This window comes from Pseudorca crassidens, chromosome 11, assembly GCF_039906515.1.
Source record: "Pseudorca crassidens isolate mPseCra1 chromosome 11, mPseCra1.hap1, whole genome shotgun sequence".
Classification (NCBI taxonomy): domain Eukaryota; kingdom Metazoa; phylum Chordata; class Mammalia; order Artiodactyla; family Delphinidae; genus Pseudorca; species Pseudorca crassidens.
The window spans coordinates 38841897-38863486 of NC_090306.1; the positions used below are offsets into that span (position 1 = coordinate 38841897).

Consider the following 21590-nt stretch of genomic DNA (forward strand, 5'->3'; position numbering starts at 1 on the left):
CGGGGCTCCTTTGGCACCTGGCGTGGTGGAAAGGAGATGGATCCATGCCCAGGGCTCTCACCAAAGGAGGACTGTTGTCTGGGTGGAGTCACCTGAGCTGAGTCGTCTGGAGGGAATTGTATTAGCTCTGAATTTCAATTTATTTCACCGGCTCCCTTTCCTTCAGGGCATGTTCCCCTCAGTTCCTTTGTCACGTGGAAAAGCGAGAGAGCGATCGCAGCACCTTGTCTTCAGTCTGACCTGAACTCATTTTCTGGAATTGTCACAGAGCAGATGGGAGGGACACTTTGAATAGGTTATTTTACCTCTCAGAGCTGAGTTTACATATTCTTAATTTTATAAAACAGATGAAACACAATTTCATAATATTACTGTGAAGATTAAATAACATAAAATATGTCAAGTGTAAGAGCACAAAACAGATCCTAAATGACTTGTATCTATTATTAATATTATAGGCATTATAATATCATGCAGATAGTGAAGGGCTGAAAACATATCAGACAGACTAGTACAAAAGTCTATAGGGATTAAGGTGAACAGAGAGCTAACTGTAATTCATTTACACAGTCAACATATCATGATTATTACTTTATTTTCTGATTGTTAATGCTATTTTGTAGGTATAGATTTAATTAATTCTCCATTTTAAAATTGAAAATATACTGAATAGTGAGCCTGGTACTGTTAGAGTCTCTTTTTTTATGGTTCTGCAAATAAAATGACAATTAGTGACAGTAGATAGCTGTCCCTACTGTTAGGGATAGCTTCTTATCCTCTACTAAGATTATTTATTTCGTGTGTAGAAAAACAGGATATTTTAAAGGTAAATGGGACGTTACAGATCATCTACTAAGGTTGTTTCCTCTTTTAACAAATGAAGAAATTGAGATCTGTGAAACTGTCTTTTACAGTATTGAATTACTTTCCTCTAAAATTCTATCTGTTCAATAAAAATAAAATCATTTTATTTGTTTAATTCGGTTATCTTTAAATAAGTTAACTTACATCACTTCAGTCTAGGTCCGAGCTGGGAAACAAGACTTCTGTTATTTGGTTCCTTTGCTCTCCTTTTATTACGCTCTTGAAATGATTATTTTGGACAAGTGCTTGCCAGTGTATTTAATTTATAAATGGCATGTTGCTTTAGTAATGGTGTATACCACTTGCCGTATTCCACCAGGGTGGATTTAAATTATTTTACCCGCACAACTTTCAGTTCCTGCACAATGATGCGTATTCTATGCCCTTCACTCATTCAGTGTGTAAATAGGGTTTTGGTCATTCTGCTTCAAAATACGGAGTGTGGTTGTCCATAATCTCATTTTCAAAATACACAGGCAACATGCAGCACACAAAAAACACAACAGAGTCTCTCTTTCAGTCTCCCTCTCTCTCTCTCTTCTTCTTTTTCCTTTTCTCAACAGGAAAAGGACTCATAAGTCTATTTGACTCTTAGACTCTTGCACACACTGCATGATAGCCGAGGTCTGAAGCAGCAGAACCTGCTTGGTTCCTTGTTTTCTAGGCTGTGTCGCTTCAGCATGTGTTGCTGAGTTGCTCCTCACTGTGTCAAATGCAGCTTGACCAGTTGACAGTTGAGTGCCTGCTCTGTGGTTGACAGTCTCTGTGAATTTTAACTGAGTTTTCCAACACAGGGGAAAAGATGCCACAGGCCAAATATAAGTAAAACCTTCAGCTCACTGAAGCGGTTGTGCCTTTGCAAATGGGTGTATTAAGTAAGCATATCATTGAAAATAATGTCCCTCTGAGGGATGCCTTGTGAGAAGAAATCATTTTGGGGGCCAATGAATTAATTTTAATTGCTTTTTGTCTGATAAGGACATTGATTTGGCATTTGTTTACACAACTGAATATAATTTGTTTATTTGTCAATTTTCTCCATCATGATTTATATCCAGTCTATTTTTACACACACACACACACACACACACACTGTGTGTATGTGTAGTCTTGCAATTAAATCAATCTTACCTATCCTTTAATATTTTATTCCATGGTGAATAGTTTTCTAAGTTAAAAGTTTGAAATTTTCCCCACAGGTTACAGATTCTGGAAGGATTTCAAAGCCATGCATGTTAAACCTCTACTTAAGGTACAAAGATGTAGAAATAAATTTGAACTCAAAAAAACTCACAACCTGTGATAGAATCATAAAAATCTCTGGTGTGCTCCCAAGTACTCTTGGGTTCAAAGGAACTTAAGTTTTAAGTATTCACAGAGGAAAAAGGTATTCGTTTCTCTGAATGATTCCTGTCTTTCAGCATAACCTCACAGTTTCGATGGCGTGCATTAAGTATGTATTTAGTTGTGAAGGAAATTCTCTCACATAAACCCCAAATCTTCTGTTTATGAGCATAGAAGTGCTCTGAAGAGACAATCATCATCCATTAATTTTCTTATATCTGGCTCTGTTCCCAAAATAATTCAGAGTGGTGACATTCTTCAAGTAAGATGTTGCTTCCCTCTTAGGGAACTTTGTGTTTTGCTTAATAATAGAGATCATTTTCTTACAAGAGTTAGTAATCACGGGACCAAAGTGACAGGACAGCATTTTTAAAAACTCAGAGAAATAGTCAGAAAACATTAGCTATCCCTATCATCAGAATATTTCCTGTAAATGTTTCCGTATTCAGCTCTTAGAACAATGGTTTCAAATTCAGCTGTACATTAGAGTGTCCTGAGCTTTTAACATAAGTGTCCATCAACAGATGAATGGATAAAGAAGATGTGGCACATATATACAATGGAATATTAGCCATAAAAAGAAATGAAATTGAGTTATTTGTAGTGAGGTGGATGGACCTAGAGTCTGTCATACAGAGTGAAGTAAGTCAGGAAGAGAAAAACAAATACCGTATGCTAACACATGTACATGAAATCTAAAAAAAAAAAAAAATTGTTCTGATGAACCTAGGGGCAGGACAGGAATAAAGACGCAGACATAGAGAATGGACTTGTGGACACAGGGAGGGGAAAGGGTAAACTGGGACGAAGTGAGAGGGTGGCATGGACATATATACACTACCAAATGTAAAATAGATAGCTAGTGGGAAACAGCCTCATAGCACAGGGAGATCAGCTCAGTGCTTTGTATCCAACTAGAGGGGTGGGATAGGGAGGGTGGGAGGGAGACGCAAGAGGGAGGAGATATGGGGATATATGTATATGTATAGCTGACTCACTTTGTTATAAAGCAGAAACTAACACACCATTGTAAAGCAATTATACTACAATAAAGATGTTAAAAAAAAAAAAAAGAATGTCCTGAGCTTTTAAAAAATACCTATATCTGAATCTCACTGTCAAATAATTGAAGTGACTCTGTAAGGGTAGAATCCAGTGAGTCAGGAATGAGCACCATGGCCTCAGAGGGATATATTTATACTTTATTAAGAGGGTTAATCACAAACAGGGACCAACAGAGTAATAGAAAATACTTGACTTGGCTTCTAGTTAGAATCTTACGTGGGCATTGTGATAACAAAAAAAAAACCCAGAGGAACCTTTGGGAGTTGATTTGTTTGGAGGCTATAAAAAGTGTTTTTAATGGAGATTTTCTTAAAACAAGAACATTATTTAACATAAGGACATCTCAGAAATTACCAAGGCATGCTTTAAGGTAGAACACACCAGATAAAAAATTTAGTGCCTAGTAGGTCATGGCATTAGTTACTGTAGTTTCAGAAACTGTATATATAGTTATATATAGAAACTATATATATATATAAAAATTAGTTTTGTATTTTTTGTGTTTGTATCTCAATTTTTTTCTTAAATTTTCTTTGGAATGTTAATACTAGACCTAGTTACATTTAAAAGAGCAAAAGGAAAAGCATTTTGTTTCAGTTGTGGTTTTTGTTTTTGGATTAACAAAAGGGGACTTTTTTATCTTTGCAGCAATGTGTGCTGATGGCAGGAAGAACCAAACTAAAAAGCCTCAAGACATAGAATGAAGCTTGAGGGTAAAGCATTGAGATTATTACTATGGACCTCTTCTTCCACCAGAGTTTATTTTTCTCTACAAAGCTCACTTTTTTCTCATCCTTAAAGAGTGTTGCTTTTGTTAAAGAGCTGATTCCTTTACATCCTAGCCTGTATTTCCAGGTTTAAAGTCCTGTGCCAGTGAGATAACTAAACAAAATTTTGGGTTGAAAGCCTTTCCCAATCACAGTGAGTACTGAAATTATATTATTATTATTAATCAAATATACATTTTTAACACAGATCCACTGGTACAGGAGTTCAAACAAACCGTATGTTTGCCCCTCTTAAAACACTATAGGCTGATATCAATGATTGGTTTCCTTATCACTTTCAAAGGCTTAGATCATAAAGTATGATGGAATATCTTCAAACGTTTGCAAATCTATGTTTAATTTTTTTCTGTGAAAGTTAATAGATAATAGATCAATTTAACTCATTCTTCAGGGCCTCTGTTATACGAATTTTCTGTTGTTTAAACAATAAGTAAATTTCTTTATTACAAACACATGTTAAAAGAAAGCCACCCTTTCAGTAAAATATGAATGAGGTAGTTCCTTCAACAGATATGAAAACTGGAATCAGGTAGTCTGGGTGTTTTGGCAGAATTTGTAATGGAGGAAATTAGGCTCCGTTTCATGTGTGTTGGTTTAAGCAGTGCAAGCTGCTTCTTTCTAAGCTCTTGTAGTATGTCTCCATTATTAATCGCAGCATGGCAACTGACATTCCTGTCAGATCAACTTCAGAGTGCTGGGTGCTGGTCTATGTCACTCCATGTGAGAATACATTCTGGAATCTACTCTTGAGGTTCCCAGACAAATGCTGAGCATTCTTTTGGAAGTAGCATCCTTCTCCCCCTGAGGGCTTAATCTGTCATTTTTTTCCTAATTTAGTAAAATGCAGCTGCCTTATAGAATAGATTCACTCAGCCGCTCACTCACTCACCCATTCTTTCGATTTTTTTTTTTTTCCCATCCTCTTACTCTGTTCTCAAAACTCTATCAGGCGCTAAGGACATAAAAGATGAAAAAGACAAAGTCCTTGCCTTCAAGTTATTGCAATGTAGCAGAGGAGAAAGACAAAATCAGCCAACTTGCCATATGCCAGGGTACTCCTAATTCAGCCAGGAAAAACAGAGATGGCATCCAAAGAAGGTCATGAGGATCCTGGCTTCAAATGTCAATGAAAGGAAATGAAATACAGGATGGAGAGAAGTAGCCAACCAATAGATTATGTTTTCAACTGACTCAGTGTTATCCAAAGCATATGCTCATATCATTGATATTTTCTTAAAAATCCTCAGTATTGTTTTCTATTTCTTCTAAAAATAGTTCGTTTCTGGGACTGGCCTATCTTCACTGGGAAAGACTTGCCTGACATACTTTTTGATTCATTCAAGTCCTATAAATAAATTTTGATTCTGGTACAGAAGTCTAATTTGTCACACAGGGAAAATAATAATTACATTTTGCTTGTGTATTTTTAATAAAAATTATTTTAAAATTCAAATCAAACTATTGCATTTGTCAAAATTCAAGTGAGTTTACAGCAATTAGAATATATTTTAGAGTATTTTTGACAACTCATCCCAAGTGATTTCTGAAAACAGAACTGCTTTTAGAATGATGTTCCTGTTCTCCACACAGCACTGAAATTGGTAGATATATCACCATGGCATAAAAAAAGCTGAAATTGCATTTCACAGCAATCGCCCTCAATAAAGTCTTTTCTGCATTGGGGTCATATAGGAGGCTAGTGAACAGCTTTATCTTCCCTTCATTTTTATTTAGTTTTCTTGCCTTTTCCCCTTTTGTTCTTAAGACAGACGTATATGCATGATAACTAAATGCTGTAAAAAGAACATTTTACTGAAAAGAAAGTTAACTGCTTTTAATTTGAGAATTAATTTTTAGTAGTATTAAGCTGTAAAGAGAATGTCATAGGAAGAAATTTTATGTCTTCTAGTTCTTTTGAAAATTCTGTGCAGCACCATAATCACTGGAAAAAGCATGAAATTATAATTAATCTGACCAGCATACTTATAATATATAACTTTTTATTAGTATTAAAAATAATAAAATCAGCAGACCCAAAGTAAATGGATATACAGTGCTGTTTTTATTACTATTTCCAAAGGCTGAGGTAACTAAAGTTTCATGCATGATGTTGTAAAAATTAAATGATGCACAATAATTTGAAAAATGAGTTTTTCTTATACAAGTTGGCCTTTTCAGCTCTATATTTTTGTTTAGAAGTCTATATCTTTTGGTTGATATTGCTTTAGAATGATCAAGTTTCTGTTTGAATATAGTAATGAGATAGTGTTTTGAGCTTCTCAAAATGAAAGTCTAAGACATAAAGAGATTTAGTTCTGTTTGAGTTGACACTTCCTTTCCATTGGCTATTTGGAAATTACATAGACTCTACCTGGTTACTCATTTGAGACATGTGGCATTACCCAGGATCACCCAATCTGTATTTACCTTGAATCAGACATGATCACATACGTATGGAGAGCCCCAGGGGTCTGGCTTGCCAAGAGTTCATTTGCATGATGGATTGAGGAGGATTTGGGGAAATAATCCATCCTATAGGAATAGAGAAGCTTGATAGAGTAGGCTATATATAGCACCAGAAGAATGCAGTTCATAGAACAGAAAGAATGACTGCAACAGGAGGCTGGATCAGCCTGATTGATACCTGACCCCAAGAAGAAGCAGAACTGGAAACATCTTCAACAGTCATTGGTTGGAGGCAAAACCAGTAATTCTAGCAGTGGAGGCAGACAGTTTCACAAAGGCTAATCAGAATCCTCAGTGTCTTTCCAGTATTTTCCTAGCAAGTTCATGAATAATCTCTTTTGTGGTCAATATCTGTTGTGAGTCAGAAAAGAAAAAAATGGAAAAGGCAGATGCTACTTGGTAAAAGCAAGAACCAAGTTCATGTGCAATTGTGAGACCCATTGGTCAACTTCCTGGTACTAGTGTATGTGTGGCAGTGTCGGGGGAGATGATGAGGCAATTTTTTAAGAATAAGAGGTCTTGAAATGCCTTGACTTCCTTTTCCTCTGGAGGTGTCTTGAGGAAGACAAATGAGTAAGATATGATAAGAAAAAGAAGGACAGATTACAAGATTACATGTAAAGCAGATAAAGGAAAAGAGCTGCACTTGTCAAACAACAACAAAATGAAACCCAAATTAAAAGTATAAAGACGCAAAGTGTAGTTAAATTAAGCTCCTTTCATCCATTTCACATTTATAGTATTGTCTTCTGAATGAGTTTGTGGAGTCAGCAGAATCTTAGGAAGAAATAACAGAATTAATAGGATAAGGGGGATCACAGTAGTGCCTCACTAGGTATTCAACTGAATTCCTATAAACGATTTTCTTCTGTTTATTATATTTGGAATATTTTTTCCAGTTTCTTTCCAGCTTTGACTTCTTCCCCAAGCTGCAGACCCACATTCCACTTGTCTTCTGGACACTGCCACCTGAATATTCCACAGGAGTCTCATACTTAACAGTCAGAATGTGTCTTATGACCTTACCATTCTCCCCCAAATTGCTCTGCCTCCTATATTTTGTGGTTGTTGTTAATTATGTCACCATCTATTCAGTCTCTCAAGTAAGGAAAATAGATTTGCCTTTTGCTCCTCCCACACCTTTGGTTCTCATTTCCAATATATTGACATCAGTGCCATCATTAATTTCTCAAACCTCACTCTTGCCTTCCTAGCACTGGCCTCATCAAGTCTTCCATAGACTTTTACAGTAACTTCTTATCACAAGACGCTCCCCACTCTAGTCATTAATCTACCTACATTATTACTATAGTCATCTTCCTAAGGACAGGTCTGATCATGTCATTCACCAGCTCCAGAATCTCTTGTTGGCCCCATTGCATGTTGCATAAAGTCCAATCATGGAAGCATTGGAAATAAAACCCTCAGGTACTGGCCTCTCAGTCTCATTCCTACCACTCAGATTCAGCCATACTGAACTTCTCACCCTTCCCTGCACAAACCTGGACCATTCACAACTATTTTATGCTCTTTTGCTTTAGCTGGCAAAATCTTAGCCATCTTAGTCATCTTTTCAACAGGAGGACAAAAATCACCTTCTCTGGGGAGCCTTTTTGAATGCTTTCGGGCAGGATGACTTTCTTCCCCCCTCTCTGTCCTTTGACACTTTACTTCCTACCTGCAACCTAGCACTTACCATGTTTATGATGATTTCCCTATCTTGGTGTCTGCGTCCCATTAGACTGTGAGATCCTGTAGGACAGAGAAGTATCAAAAATCCTCTGTGTCCCCAGAGCCTCACAGGGAGCCTACACAATGGCTACAGAGTAAGTGTTGACTATATGAATGAATAAAAAAGCATAGTGAAATGACTAAGTCAGAGGATGGACACTTAGTGTGTCTTCAGAAAGCAGAACAATGGGAGGGCAGGATCTGGCTAAATGCAGAGCAGAACATTCTAAGTGTCAGAGCTCTTTTTAGGAAGTAAAAGTGTCCCTTCTGTAGAAAAGCTCGGAAGTGGTTGACCACTTATGAGTGGTTGGCTAGGGGATTTGTGCATAAAGTAAGGGGTGGCCGTACTGTATGCCTCTAATTCAGTTCAGAAGTTGTGTTATTCTTCATTAGTACACAGTCCTCAGACCATCTGATGATTTCGAGTAATCAGTAATAGCTGAATTTTAACCCTAGCTCTGGAAACTTATTTCCCATAAATAACTGGGAATGTATTCAGTTGGAACTCAGCAGAGACAGGGAGAGTGGTATATCAAGCAAACACAAATGACAAACTGTAATTTTTAGAGGATTGTACATAAAAACCAAAGTATCCTGTTTCTAACCTTGAGAGGAAGTGGGCATTTGCCTTTTGGTACTCTCAGTGCAGGGAGCAACTTCCTCCCACTCCTGCCTTCTAGTTTGGCATTAAGGGACATTGCCCAGTCTGATCTTGGATTGAGTCCAACCCTGTCTCCTTGTGCTAAATTGTAGGTCTAATATCTCTGTGGTTTTATAATAACATAAATCATTATAATGCATTGTTTTTATATAGCACCTTTCTCTAAGGAACATAAAGTGCTGCATGGACGTTATCTCATTAAATCTCACAGTGCACTGGGGACATTGAGAGGATGCAGGTGATATTGTATCCCCTTTGAACCCAGAGTTGAAAAGGAATTGCTTCAACCAAAACTAGATAAAAGCAAGATTGAATAAAAGCAAGATTTATAAGACAATATAAGATTAGAGTTTAAAGAAAGAAATTGTTGGAATTAAAGAGAGATAAAAAAAGGAATTGCTCTGAAAAATGTGAAAGTGTTTAGAGTGTGTTTATAAATATTTGTAGCTAAAAAATTAAAATAATATATGACACTTTAGAAATTTGAAAAGCAAGGGCTTTTTAAACCATTGGTAATTTTACTGCAATACAGAACAAATTTGGTGTATTATCTTCATATCTTTTGCTAGCTTTTTGTTTGGTTTGTTTTTTAATACTGTGTATATGCAAGATTACTCTTAGAATTATAGTGTATATTCAATTTTATATTATGTATTTTTAACTTAACAACATATCATAAAGTTTGCATAGTTTTAATTCTGAGAAGCTTGTATAATTTTCCATGGAATGATATACTGTAATTTGTTTCACTCTTCTATCATAAGATTGTTTCCACTTTTTCACTTTATTGAGTAACAGTAAATTGAAACTCTATCTTTATGCATAAGGATTTTTATATTTTAAATTATTTCCTTAGCAGAAAGATTTCCACATGTAGAATTATCAGATTAATATGGATGTATAAGTATGTTAAAACAAGTCTACATAAACATACTCCAAAATTAACAAATAAGTCAGAAAAAGAAATAGTAAGAAAATAAATCTATCTAAAAACTTACTATGTTTATAAGTTGGCAAAGCAGCCACCTTAAACGTGGAAAAGTAAGCAATATTTGTCTATGCACAAACAGTGTTTTGATTTTATTTTCCACCATGTCTATATTTAATTACTTTGATAGTGTGAAACCAGATAGAAAAGAGAAAGTTGACTCTCATAGAAAACACAGATTTGTACCAGATGTAGGAAAGTAGATTTACTTGGATAGAACGGATAATTTCTCTGCCATTTTAATTTACATGGACAAGTGTTCTCTGAAAATAATTAGGTATGTGTGCATATACCAATACATGAAGTCCCATTTCAAGGAGGTAAATAAGATTGTAGTTTTCTTATTAATTATAGAAGCATTGGGGGAAATGGTATGCACATAGCTGTTTTCAGTGGTGAGTTGTTATAGGGTTATCTGATTTATGCCATAGTCATTTACCAAAGTAATTACCTCAAGACTGAATCAGGAGGGAATAGAAAATATGAACAGACCAATTGCCAATAATGAAATTGAATCATTAATTTAAGAAAAAAAAAACCTCCCAACAAACAGAAGTCCAGGACGAGACATTTACATGTTAGTTCTTCCAAACATTTAGAGAAGAGTCAAACTATTCCAAAAAATTGTAGAGGAAAGAACACCTCTGAACTTTTTTACAAGGCCGACATCACTCTGATAATAAAACCAGACAAAGATATCACAAAAAAAGAAAATTATGGGCCAATATCACTGATGAACATAGATACAGAAATCCTCAACAAAATATTAGCAAACCAAATCCAACAATACATTAAAAGGATCATACACTGTGATCAAGTGGGATTTATCCCAGGGATGCAAAGATTTTTCAATATCAACAAATCAATCAATGTGTTACACTACCTTAACAAATTAAAGAATAAAAATCATATGCTCATCTCAATAGATGCAGAAAAGCATTTGACAAAATTCAACATTTATTTATGATAAATCCTCTAAACAAAGTGGGTATAGAGGGAACATACCTTAACCTAATAAAATCCATATATGACAGCCTTACAGCTAACATCATAGTCAATGGTGAAAAGCTGAAAGCAGTTCCTGAAGATCAGGAACAAGCTAAAAATGCCCACCCTTGCCACTTTTTATCCAACATAGTATTGGAAGTCCTGGCCACAGTAATGAGACAAGAAAAATAAATTAAAGTAATCAAAATTGGAAAAGCAGTGAAAGTGTCACTCTTTGCAGGCGACATGATGCTATACATAGAAAATCCTAAAGCCACCAGTAAAAAACTATTAGAACTCACCAATGAATTTGGTAAAATTGCAGGATATAAAATTAATACACAAAAATCTGTTGCATTTCTATACACTAAAAGTGAACTATCAGAAAGAGAAATTAAGAAAATCCCATTCACAATTGCATCAAAAGGGATAAAATTCCTGGGAATAAATCTAACTAAGGAGGTAAAAGATCTGTACTTGGAAAACTGATGAAAGATATTGAAAGTGACACAAACAGATGGAAAGATACACTGTGCTTATGGATTGGGAGAATTAATATTGTTAAAATTACCATACTACCCAAGACAATCCACAGAGTAATTGCAATCCTTATCAAAATACCAAGGAACTTTTCACAGAACTAGAACAAATTAGTTTAAGACCTCAAATAGCCAAAACAAACTTGAGAAAGAAGAACAAAGCTGGAAGAAGAACAAAGAGCATTCCCTGATTTCAAACTATAGTACAAAGCTACAGTAGTGAAAACAGTATGTTACTGGCAGGAAAACAGACATATAGATCAATGGAATAGAATAGACAACCCAGAAATGAATTCACACTTATATGGGCAATTAGTCTATGACAAAGTATGATTTCACTTATACGCAGAATCTAAAAACAAAACAAATAAACAAACATAACTTACAGAAGCAGAGTCATAGATACAGAGAACACATGGGATGATGACTAGACTTATGGTGATCATTTTGAAATGTACAGAAGTATGGACTCACTATGTTGTCTGCCAGGAGCAAACATAGCTTTGTAGGTCAACTACACTTCAAAAACAAACAAACAAACAAACATAGAAAAAGAGATCAGATTTGTGGCTACCAAAGGTGGGGGATGAGGAGGAATTAGATGAAGGCAGTTAAAAGGTACAAACTCCAGGTACAAGATAAATACGTACTAGGGATGCAGTGTACAACATGATAAAGATAATTAATACTGCTGTACATTATATATGAAATTTGTTAAGAGAGTAAATCCTAGAGTTTTCACAAGGAAAAAAATTTTCTATTTCTTTAGTGTTGAATCTATATGAGGTGTTGGATGTTCACTAAATCTGTGGTAATCAAATCATGACATATGTAAGTCAAATCATTATGTTGTATACCTTAAACTTACGCAGTGCTATATGTCAATTATATCTTAATAAAACTGGGGGAAAAAGTGGACTTGTGAATGATGATCATTAGACAACCTAAAGTTAGATAAACCAAAATTATTCACTGGGAAAAGTTCATTTGGTCTGTGTTTAAAACCAGTAACTCCTCAAATTATAGCAAAGGTGAGCAATTTGTATGGCTCCATCTTATTCCTACAGCATAGTGATGATCTACACACTCTCAATAGCCTGTGGTTACTGTGCAAATGGAAGATAGGAAACGATTGGTTAATTCACTTGTTCTCTCAAGGTTTGAATAGAAACTCCTACTGGGGACCTGTTTAATGCCTCTGTTATTATACTTCCATATTTTCCTGCAAGTACTGTTTAACTTGTTTATTTCCCCTGTACAGAATGAGTTTCTTGAATTCTGATTTATATCTTTGGTATCCCACAGCCTTGTACAGTTTCTGGCACACTGTAAGCACCTTGTAAATATTGATGAATAATTAAACAATGAATGGTTTGTACTTCCTACTATGTATTTAGCATTATGCTGAGGACTGAGAGAAACATAAAGAAGTGTAACTTCAAAGAGCATATAATCAACACATAAATATAAAAAGTTAATGAACACCATGCAGTAGTATATCATGTAGCTATAACAGAAGATTCCTTGGCACCAGCACTGAAGAAAATAGCCAAGAAGAGTTACATATACCAAAGACTGTGACATTGCGATGGTTAAGTGAGTGATGGATGGGCATGGCCATGCAAGTTAACCCAGAAGTATCAAGGTCTATTTCCATCATTATGTGATTCATGTCTAAATTACCCACTAGACTATAAGAACCAAGAAATCATAGTGCATATAGGCTTTTGTTCATCATTGTATCGCTAGGACCAAGCAGAGTACCTGGCATAAAGTAGAGAATTGAGCACTTGCTTTGCACAATATCCTCTGTTCTTTGTGTGGCTGGATCAGTCCCATCATCAGTTCTCAGATCAGGTATCATCTCTGCCAAGATGCCTTCCTGAGTGGCGACTTTGTTATTCTCTTTCTCAGTCTTCAGTTTATTTCCTTCAAAGCACTTATTACTTCTTATTTCATTTAATTGACACTAAGTCTTTCATCTTTTGCTCCCTCTAGACTTAAGCTACTTGAGAGTAGGGACTCTGTTGGTTTGTTTTGATCCCTGTTGCATTCATAGCATATATCACAGTACCTGGTACCTTTCACTGGAGAGGTTTTATCCACCAAAAGATCTTCTCTAACCCTATCTAAAGTAGCTTCTGCTACTCAATCATCTTGACTTATTTTCTCTTTAGCACTAATCATTTTCTGAAATTATTCTGTTTGTGTGTTTATGCTACATTCAAACTGTAAACCCCATGAAGGCAGAGCCTAGAACCAGATCTACCTGGTTCCTTACTGTATTGCCCGTGTGGAGAAAAGGGGCTGACACAACCAACTGCCGTGTGTACAAATATTTAGTAAATAAAATATGTGGCATGAAAGGAAAAGACAAGATACATTTCTTTTAAAAAAAAGGCAAAAAAAACAAAGAGGGGGATTAGCTTTCAGCCAGGATAGCAAAACAAGTGTTAGCTTAGAAATGGTGGTGGCGGAAGCAAGGTCTACTTTTAATGGAAAATAACGTCTGTAGAAATCACAGAGTGGGGAGGAGGGAAAAGAAAGAAAAAATTGTGGCCAACTCATTGGCTCCCTTAGGGCTCAATGTGGGAGACAATAAAACAAAAACAACAATGAAAAAACAATGGTTAAACTAAAACAGTAATAGGTCATTTAGAGGCAGGACATGCTAAATTCCTACTCACCTTCCTGAGTGTGGTATAAAGAACACCGGGTGTGAGGCTGGGAAGACCTGGGTTTGGCTCCTACTCTTCCACTTATTACCTGTATGATAGTGGGTAAGTCTGGTACCTTCTCTGAACCTGGGTTTCCATAACTGCAAAATGGGAAAAAGAAAACCTACTTCATACCATAGTTTTAAAGATAAAATAAGGAAACGTATGTAAATAGCTATGCTGGTGCGGAGCCTGTTTCATTTAGCTCATTGAATAGTGGCCGTTGTCATAACAGTTCACCACTTACAGTGCCCAGCTGGAGGTGTGGCAAGCAGAATATTTGATAATATTAGTAAAAAGAAATCCATTTCCTCACATTTAAATCACTTTAGAGGGCATATCTTTATTTTGGACCATAGCATGAGTAAACTATTGATCATGCTATATAATTGTCAGTGAAGGAATGCTAAATCATAAACCACTGACTTGAAACAGAAAAATAGAAAAACTGTTAATTATGCTTATATTTATTTTTTCGCATTGTACGTAATTGAGCCTCAGAAAGTACAATTGAAATCTTTCACTGATGCTGAGTTAATTAGCAACTCTTGCAGGTGCTTACATTAAAACACCCAAACATTCTTCATCTGTATTGTTTCCAAAGAAGAGATATGAAGAAGTCTGCATTTCTGGCTAAGGCAATCATGAATCTGTATTGAAAAGCAAATGGTACATGATTAGTTGAAGTTTTTAATACGGGTGTGTAGATGTTAAAGAGTGATTTATTATTTAAAAGAGAAACACAATGTTAAAAGTCCTGGTATCTCTGAATTGGGAGTGGGGGTGGGGATCTGTCAGCAAGTCATAACTTTGTAAAACAATTTGGAACCATTTTCAGAAAACTAATTTCTGAAGATAATCTATTGCCTGAACAGTTTCATAATGATGTTGATTTGCCAACTTCTCCTCTAGTGAGAGGTAATGAATCAAGTGCACCTGGGTTTATACAGGAAAAATAGCATATTAATTGATTTATGTCTATGTGTTGCAGATATCCATAAAGCAAAGCCCTTGGCAACTGGCAAATATAATAATTTCACATTTACGTATGACTCACCAAGTACAATCCAGTGCTTGAAGGCAAAATTTTGTGTTTTATGTTTAGTTTTTATGATTGCTTTCATGTAGCTTCTCTGTGCATTAAAAGTCAATTTTCAGAACGATAGGCTTACCAATTTTTACAAATAAACATGTTAGGAGATATTATCCTGAGGTACCATAAAATTATTTTCTGATAATTTTTACCACCTTCCCAAGTTAACTGTTACTTTGTTTCCACATATGCTTAAGGATATTGTTTGTAATATTTCTAAATATGACGCATGTCATTAGAAATCTGATATATTACACAGAGATGTTATGTGAAGCTTCATCCTCATAACATTACCAATGTATTTTTCAATGTTGTCTACACTGATAATTCTGTTTAAAATCAAATATCAAGATGGGCTTTGAATAGATTATCAATAATGTTACATTTATGGAAATTGTGTCATCTTCTACCTGTCATAATTATGAGCAAGAAGAATTAATCCTTGAAGTAAAGGGTGCCCAGTAACATAGTAACTTAGTCCACTGATATACAGAACAAGGAAGACTTGAGATAAAATAAAATAGTTTTTTAGATAACTATGCGGAATATGTATATTTTATATATACATTACATAAAATTATACTATACATACGTATATAGATAAACATAAGAAAGAAAACTATAAGGATAATGTATATTTGTTATATTGTCCTTATAGTTCTCTTTCTAATGTTTTTGCACTGCCTCGAGTCACCTACGTAATACAAAATTTTATCACTTAATGATATGTCCAGCCACAATGTGTTAACAGCACAAATCTCACTGCCATACAACTTCCAAAGAAACATAAAAGTTTTGTCTCTTTAGAAAGTTGCAAAGTTTGATAGCCAACACTAGTGGGCACTAAATCATCCCCAAATCCATCCTGTTTTCCATTGCAGTGATATAGGAGTCTGCCATCAGAGTGCCTATGTATGATGAAAAATTTCCTCGGGTGAGAAAACCGAAGTGCAAAGAAGTTGGGGAGATAGTATTCATTACTAGAAATATTCTAAGTTTAGAGACAAATCTATGCATTGGCAGTAAAAATTCTAAGATGGTCATAAACCATCTAGAGTTAAATGTGCACCTCAACCTGCATATTTTGCAGGCTTTGTCAATGACTCTCAGGATAAACATAGACCCGCTGCCATTATTTCACTTTGCAGTGGAAGTGAGACAGGATTCCTTCTTCGTGTGCTGCAGGTACCAACATTATTTCAAGATGAGCTACAACACACCACTTAAAGGAAAGTTTTCATTACAGATAAGTTAGCATCCAAAGGAAATACATATTGGCATGACAGTTGGCTTTTAGGTGGGAAGATAATTGCAACATTAGAGCTTAATGAAAAAAAGTCATGAACAAGCTTGGTATGGTATAAAAAATATCTTTGGAGTCAGACTAACCTGGTAACCAATCCTTTTGGTACCCATTGGGCAGCATTGGGCAAGCTACTTGACTGTTCTCTTAGCCTCAGTTTACTTCCTTATAAAATGAGAAGAAGCTCACTTGCCATATATATTTGCATGTGGTTTACAGTGGATCAAATTCTTGACACAGAGCAAGTTTATGATAAATGTTGGTTTGCTTTGTCTGAATAGCATATGAAAATAAAGTCAATCTCCTAAACAGGGTTTGCTTTCTCCTAAATAGGATTCTCAATAAGGCGGATGCAGTGAAATACAGTTCAAGATGTACTGATTGAATTTCATCTAATCTTTTCTCTACCAGTTGTCTGTTGGGTAATATGGGAAGAATCTAGTGACCTCACTGACCATCACTGTCTATATCTGCAAAAGGAAGAGTGTAATTTCTTTCTTTATTAATGCCATTAGATATTCTTTGAGAATAAATGCTTTGCCTATAGTCAGCATTCAATAAGTATTGAATTAGTTGAATAATAGTGTGATACTATCCTATGCAGAAGTTGCGTGAGTTACTGGAAACTTCTGCAAGAAATATAGACTTCACATTCACTCTAAAAGTGCCATGTGGACTCTATAAACCAAGCCTACTGTAGTCACCTCGGGATTTTCTGAATGCATCATGTCAGCATAAGGACAGGCAACTGCTAACATGAGTGTAAGCCTTCTTTACCCCAGCTTGGAAACTTGTTTCCCAAAAAGATCCTGAGGGTGGTAGAATCTCTCTCACATAGGTTCCCAACAAGGAAAACAGTGTATTTTAGGTTTTTCTTGGCCATTGACCTCTGGACTAAAACTAGGTTCAGAAAACTTTTCATCTCACTGAGGGTATAATTCTCCAGCAACAAAATGTATTTTATTGTTCCCATCCCTCCACCCTGCCTCTATATATCTTGTTTTCCTAGTCTATCCTCTCTTACTTGAGGGTTGATAATTTTTCTCAAGAGCTCAGAGGATGAACACTCTTGACCCAAAACACACTGAAGAAAGGCCTGGGATGTCTGGCCGTTCAAATCCATTGCTCTAAAGGTTTTACTTTCTGTTCGTGTTATCACTGGGTGGTCCGTGGGGGTCAGAGGCAGACATTCTGTGATTGTCTTTAGTGAGAAAGATGAAACAGAAGGAAATCACATCTGTAGAGCAACAAGGATCCAGCCTATTGTTTCTAAAAGTCTGCTACTTTCCAGATACAATTAACTTAGCCTAGCGTTGTTTTGTTTTTTCAGGAAAACAGCCATTTTGACTTCACAGACAGTGATAGTCAAAGTATTTAACTACTGATACAGTGGAGGTATTCATCAACCAGAACGGACACCCGCTGTAAACAATCAGCGCATCCACCCTGGTGCACACCAGCTTTTAACTTTAGCCGTTGCAGAAGCTACTTAAAATATAAAAAGGAAATTTCAGGTCCCACTCAGAGTCCCTTATCCTGCCAAAATTGACTTTATGTGACACTAACAAATTTATTTGAAATTAACAGAATCATAATCTCTCTCCAGTTACTGCCTCTTTACTGTGTTCCCACTCACAGCGAAGCTCCTCATAAGAGTTCTGTAATTATTGTCCCTACTTCTCACTTCCCATTTTCTCTTGAACCAACTGCAGTCAGGTCTTTGTCTCCAACATCAGCTTCCTCTGGAGCTTGGAGGTCTTATCGAGATCAACAACTCCTGGGAGTTCCCTGGCGGTCCAGGGGTTAGGACTCCGTGTGTGGGGTGCAGGTTCCATCCCTGGTAAGGGAACAAAGATGCTGCACAGTGCAGCCAAAAAAAAAAACCCATAACCCCTCTCCTACAGTACTGAATCCTATGGTTAACTTTCAGTCTTCTTACTTTCAGCTGCATTCAATAAAGTTGACCACTTCTGCCTTCTTGAGACACTTTTCACCTAGCTTCTAGGATGCACTTTCTCCTGTTCTTATACACCATTCTTGCTTTGTTTTCCTTACTGCCTCTTGCAACTTCCAAATGTCAGAGTACCTCAGCGCTCAGTCCCCAGCCCTCTCCTCTTGGCTTTCTGTACTCCCTTTCTAAACGATTTCATCCAGCTTCATGGTTTTAGATCAGTAGGTGCACGGGTGACTTCCACATGACATCTCCAGTCTTGATCCCTCCCCTATGCTTCCCAGCTGCCTGTGCAATACCTCCACTTGATATATAGTGTGTTCTAAATAGACCTCTGGATTTCTTACCCACCTCCCTATCTGCTACAAGTTTATTGGTTCCCCGAATTCTCCCTTCTCGGTAAATGATGCTGTCATTTACCAGTTGCCGGAGCAACTGGTAAATCCAGAAACTCAGCTGGCGACACTTCAAAATACATCTTGATCTGAACACCTGCCCACCATTGTTTAACCACCATCATCTCGCACCTAAATTACTACAGTTGTCTTTAAACTGGACTTTATTCCACCTACAGCCAACCTCCCACTCTCCACATCACTCACACTCCTATAGCCACTTTATCCTTGCTGTTTCTGGACATTCCCAGCTCATTTCCTGCTCAGGGCCTTTGCATTTGCTCTTCCTTCTAGCTGATCAGCTCCTCCTCCAGAGATTTACACAGCTTGTTCTTTCATACCAGTCAGCACTCCATACAAAGGTCATCCTCAAAGAGGCTTTCTTTTGACTAACTAAACTAGCACCCACCCCTAACTCACCACTCTCCATCACCTTACCCTGTTTTATTTCCTTTAAAGCATTTATCTCTGTTTGACACCATATTTTATTGCTATTTGCTGATTGACTGGTCTCTCTTCTACTAGAATACATGCTCCATGAGACATTCTTGACAAAAAATTATGAAAATAGAAATGAACTTATTGCAAGAAACACTAGAGGCCCTTTACCTCAACCACCCATCTGATATTTAGATCAACTTCATACCCTCTCTATTGTTTGTGAAGTGAATATTTTTATATTGAATCACATTTATCCACTGATCTCCACTATTATTAATTTTTTACAGAGAAAAATGACTTCAATATTAAATAAAAATTTTACCAAGCACAATATCTACTCTTTTGACAGTATGCAATTAATTTTCCTATATAGCCTATAGAAGAAATTAGTCATTCAGACAATTGAATGTGACCATTCCTGGCAGCATGCATAGAGCCAGAACAGATACTGGAGCAGTGACATTTTATACCAAATGTCCAAATACAATAAAGCACAGAATAAGCAAGGGCTATGTGACATTGAACCGCAGCCAGTGTCTGAAAACTAACATGAAAGTATGCTGTCTAAAAATTTCCTTCCACTAGATTTCACTCTTTCCTCTTTAGGAAAAGAGGAGTTATCAGGAGTTCTCATTTAATTAAAAAATATATCAATTTATTATGTAGCTAATATTCACTCTTCTTAAGAAGTGCAAAGTAGGTCAAGTTGTTGTTTGATGATGGATGGAAGACTTTATCCAAAAGGATCTATCATTGAGTTATGACACTGTGTTTCTTTAGACTTTGCACTAGCTTTAGTTGTCAGCAACTTGTCCTAGTCAATGGTTTGTCCACACACATATACACGTAGGAGTCTCTACAATGTCAAGCACTCTTTCCTTGCATATTGGTGAACTCTATTGCCCTAGTGAGGGATATTGATTTCCTATTATTCCTAGATGCCACATGATGCATTTCTATTAGTTGTAAACACTTACAAGACTGACTTTTATTTTCTACTCCATCACATCAGTCTGCCAGGGCAGGACATCTGTAAATGAGGCCCAGTGCATTTCATCAGACACTCTTCCACCTTGGTGCTTAAAATAATGATGCTTTCAAGCTGTCTAAATATAAAAAAACTTGTCTTTAACAACCCACTGCTGTCTTGCCAGAGCCTCACAGTAAAGTCTCTTAAAAGTAACAAACTACACTCACTTCTCACTTCTTGACTTATTTGCTTTTTCTACAGGCACTAAACTGTTACTTATATCTCACTGATGTATGTTGGCTTCAGAATTAGACAGGAAAATTCCTATTGGCCTTTGCAAGTAAGAAAGATTACTGATGAAGAAAATACATTAAACCACACTACAAAATAGGCCTTCAGGATGAATTAGATTGCTTAGACAACGACAATTTTGAGAGTTTATCGGTATCTTAGAATGCATAAAAAGCACGTGTCAACTTCTTTAAACATTTTAAGTAAGGATTTACAGTTTGACTTGGATTTGTTTTAATGATGAATGAGATCTGCCGTCTCTTCTACTTGTTGAAAAAAGCCTACTTCAACCAGAAAGCCAAGATTTTTCCCCAAAGGTTTTAAATCTTTTAAATAGCATATGCGACTCCTGAGAGAAAACTCCAAAAGGTTATGGAATTCATTTGCCATTGAGGGAAAAAAAAACCAATAGTGAATATTAGGAGAAAATAAGAGTATAATTTATAAGAAAAGAATATTTGTCAAAAGACATCTAAGAAGTAAGCTGCTGATCTTTCTCTTTAGTACATCCTTCACATTTACTGCAGGGTGTCTCTGATATTCAACATTGCCTTGACCACCTTCCTGGCGTCATCCACTGCGGGAAATGATCCTCCATATTTTTTTAATCACATGTTGGTTTACATTCTCTTTTCATGTTCTCTGACTTGGTTGGATGTGTCTCATGAGCTTCTTTACATTTATATGGTAACTAAAAGTATGTCTTGGATCATCCCAATGAGCATTTTTACTAATTTTCCAAACATTAACTGCCTCATCTCACAACATTTACATTTGACCACTTTCTTCCTCACATTATCCACCCTCTCTTCTCCTCTGTGATCTTTGGCAAATGGCTTTATCTTTAGGTTACTCTCTGTGTAATTCCAGTATACCTTGTTTATCGGGAAAAAATAAAGCAACAATTTTCTTTCATAATAATGAATCTCAGTTTGATGTGTAATATTATTTATAAAAACAAGTATTTTTTTGTCTCTGTTTATCTAAATTCCATTT

The 21590-nt window shown here is 36.1% G+C and overlaps 1 protein-coding gene across 11 annotated transcripts in view; it reads left to right on the top strand.

Annotated features, from left to right (window-relative positions):
* The window catches only part of TMEM117 (transmembrane protein 117), a 572067-nt gene that overhangs the window by 497145 nt on the left and 53332 nt on the right, over positions 1-21590 (top strand). The window contains exons 7-8 of one of the 11 annotated variants that reach the window (XM_067696273.1): positions 2064-2116; positions 3922-6112. The exons of 7 other annotated variants lie outside the window; for them this stretch is intronic. In XM_067696273.1, coding sequence (XP_067552374.1) covers positions 2064-2116; positions 3922-3934 — 66 coding nt within the window. In that variant the 3' untranslated portion in view covers positions 3935-6112. Of the gene's footprint in view, positions 1-2063; positions 2117-3921; positions 6113-21590 lie in introns of those variants that run through there. 3 more of the 11 variants (XM_067696275.1, XM_067696274.1, XM_067696276.1) reach the window with 3 other exon arrangements.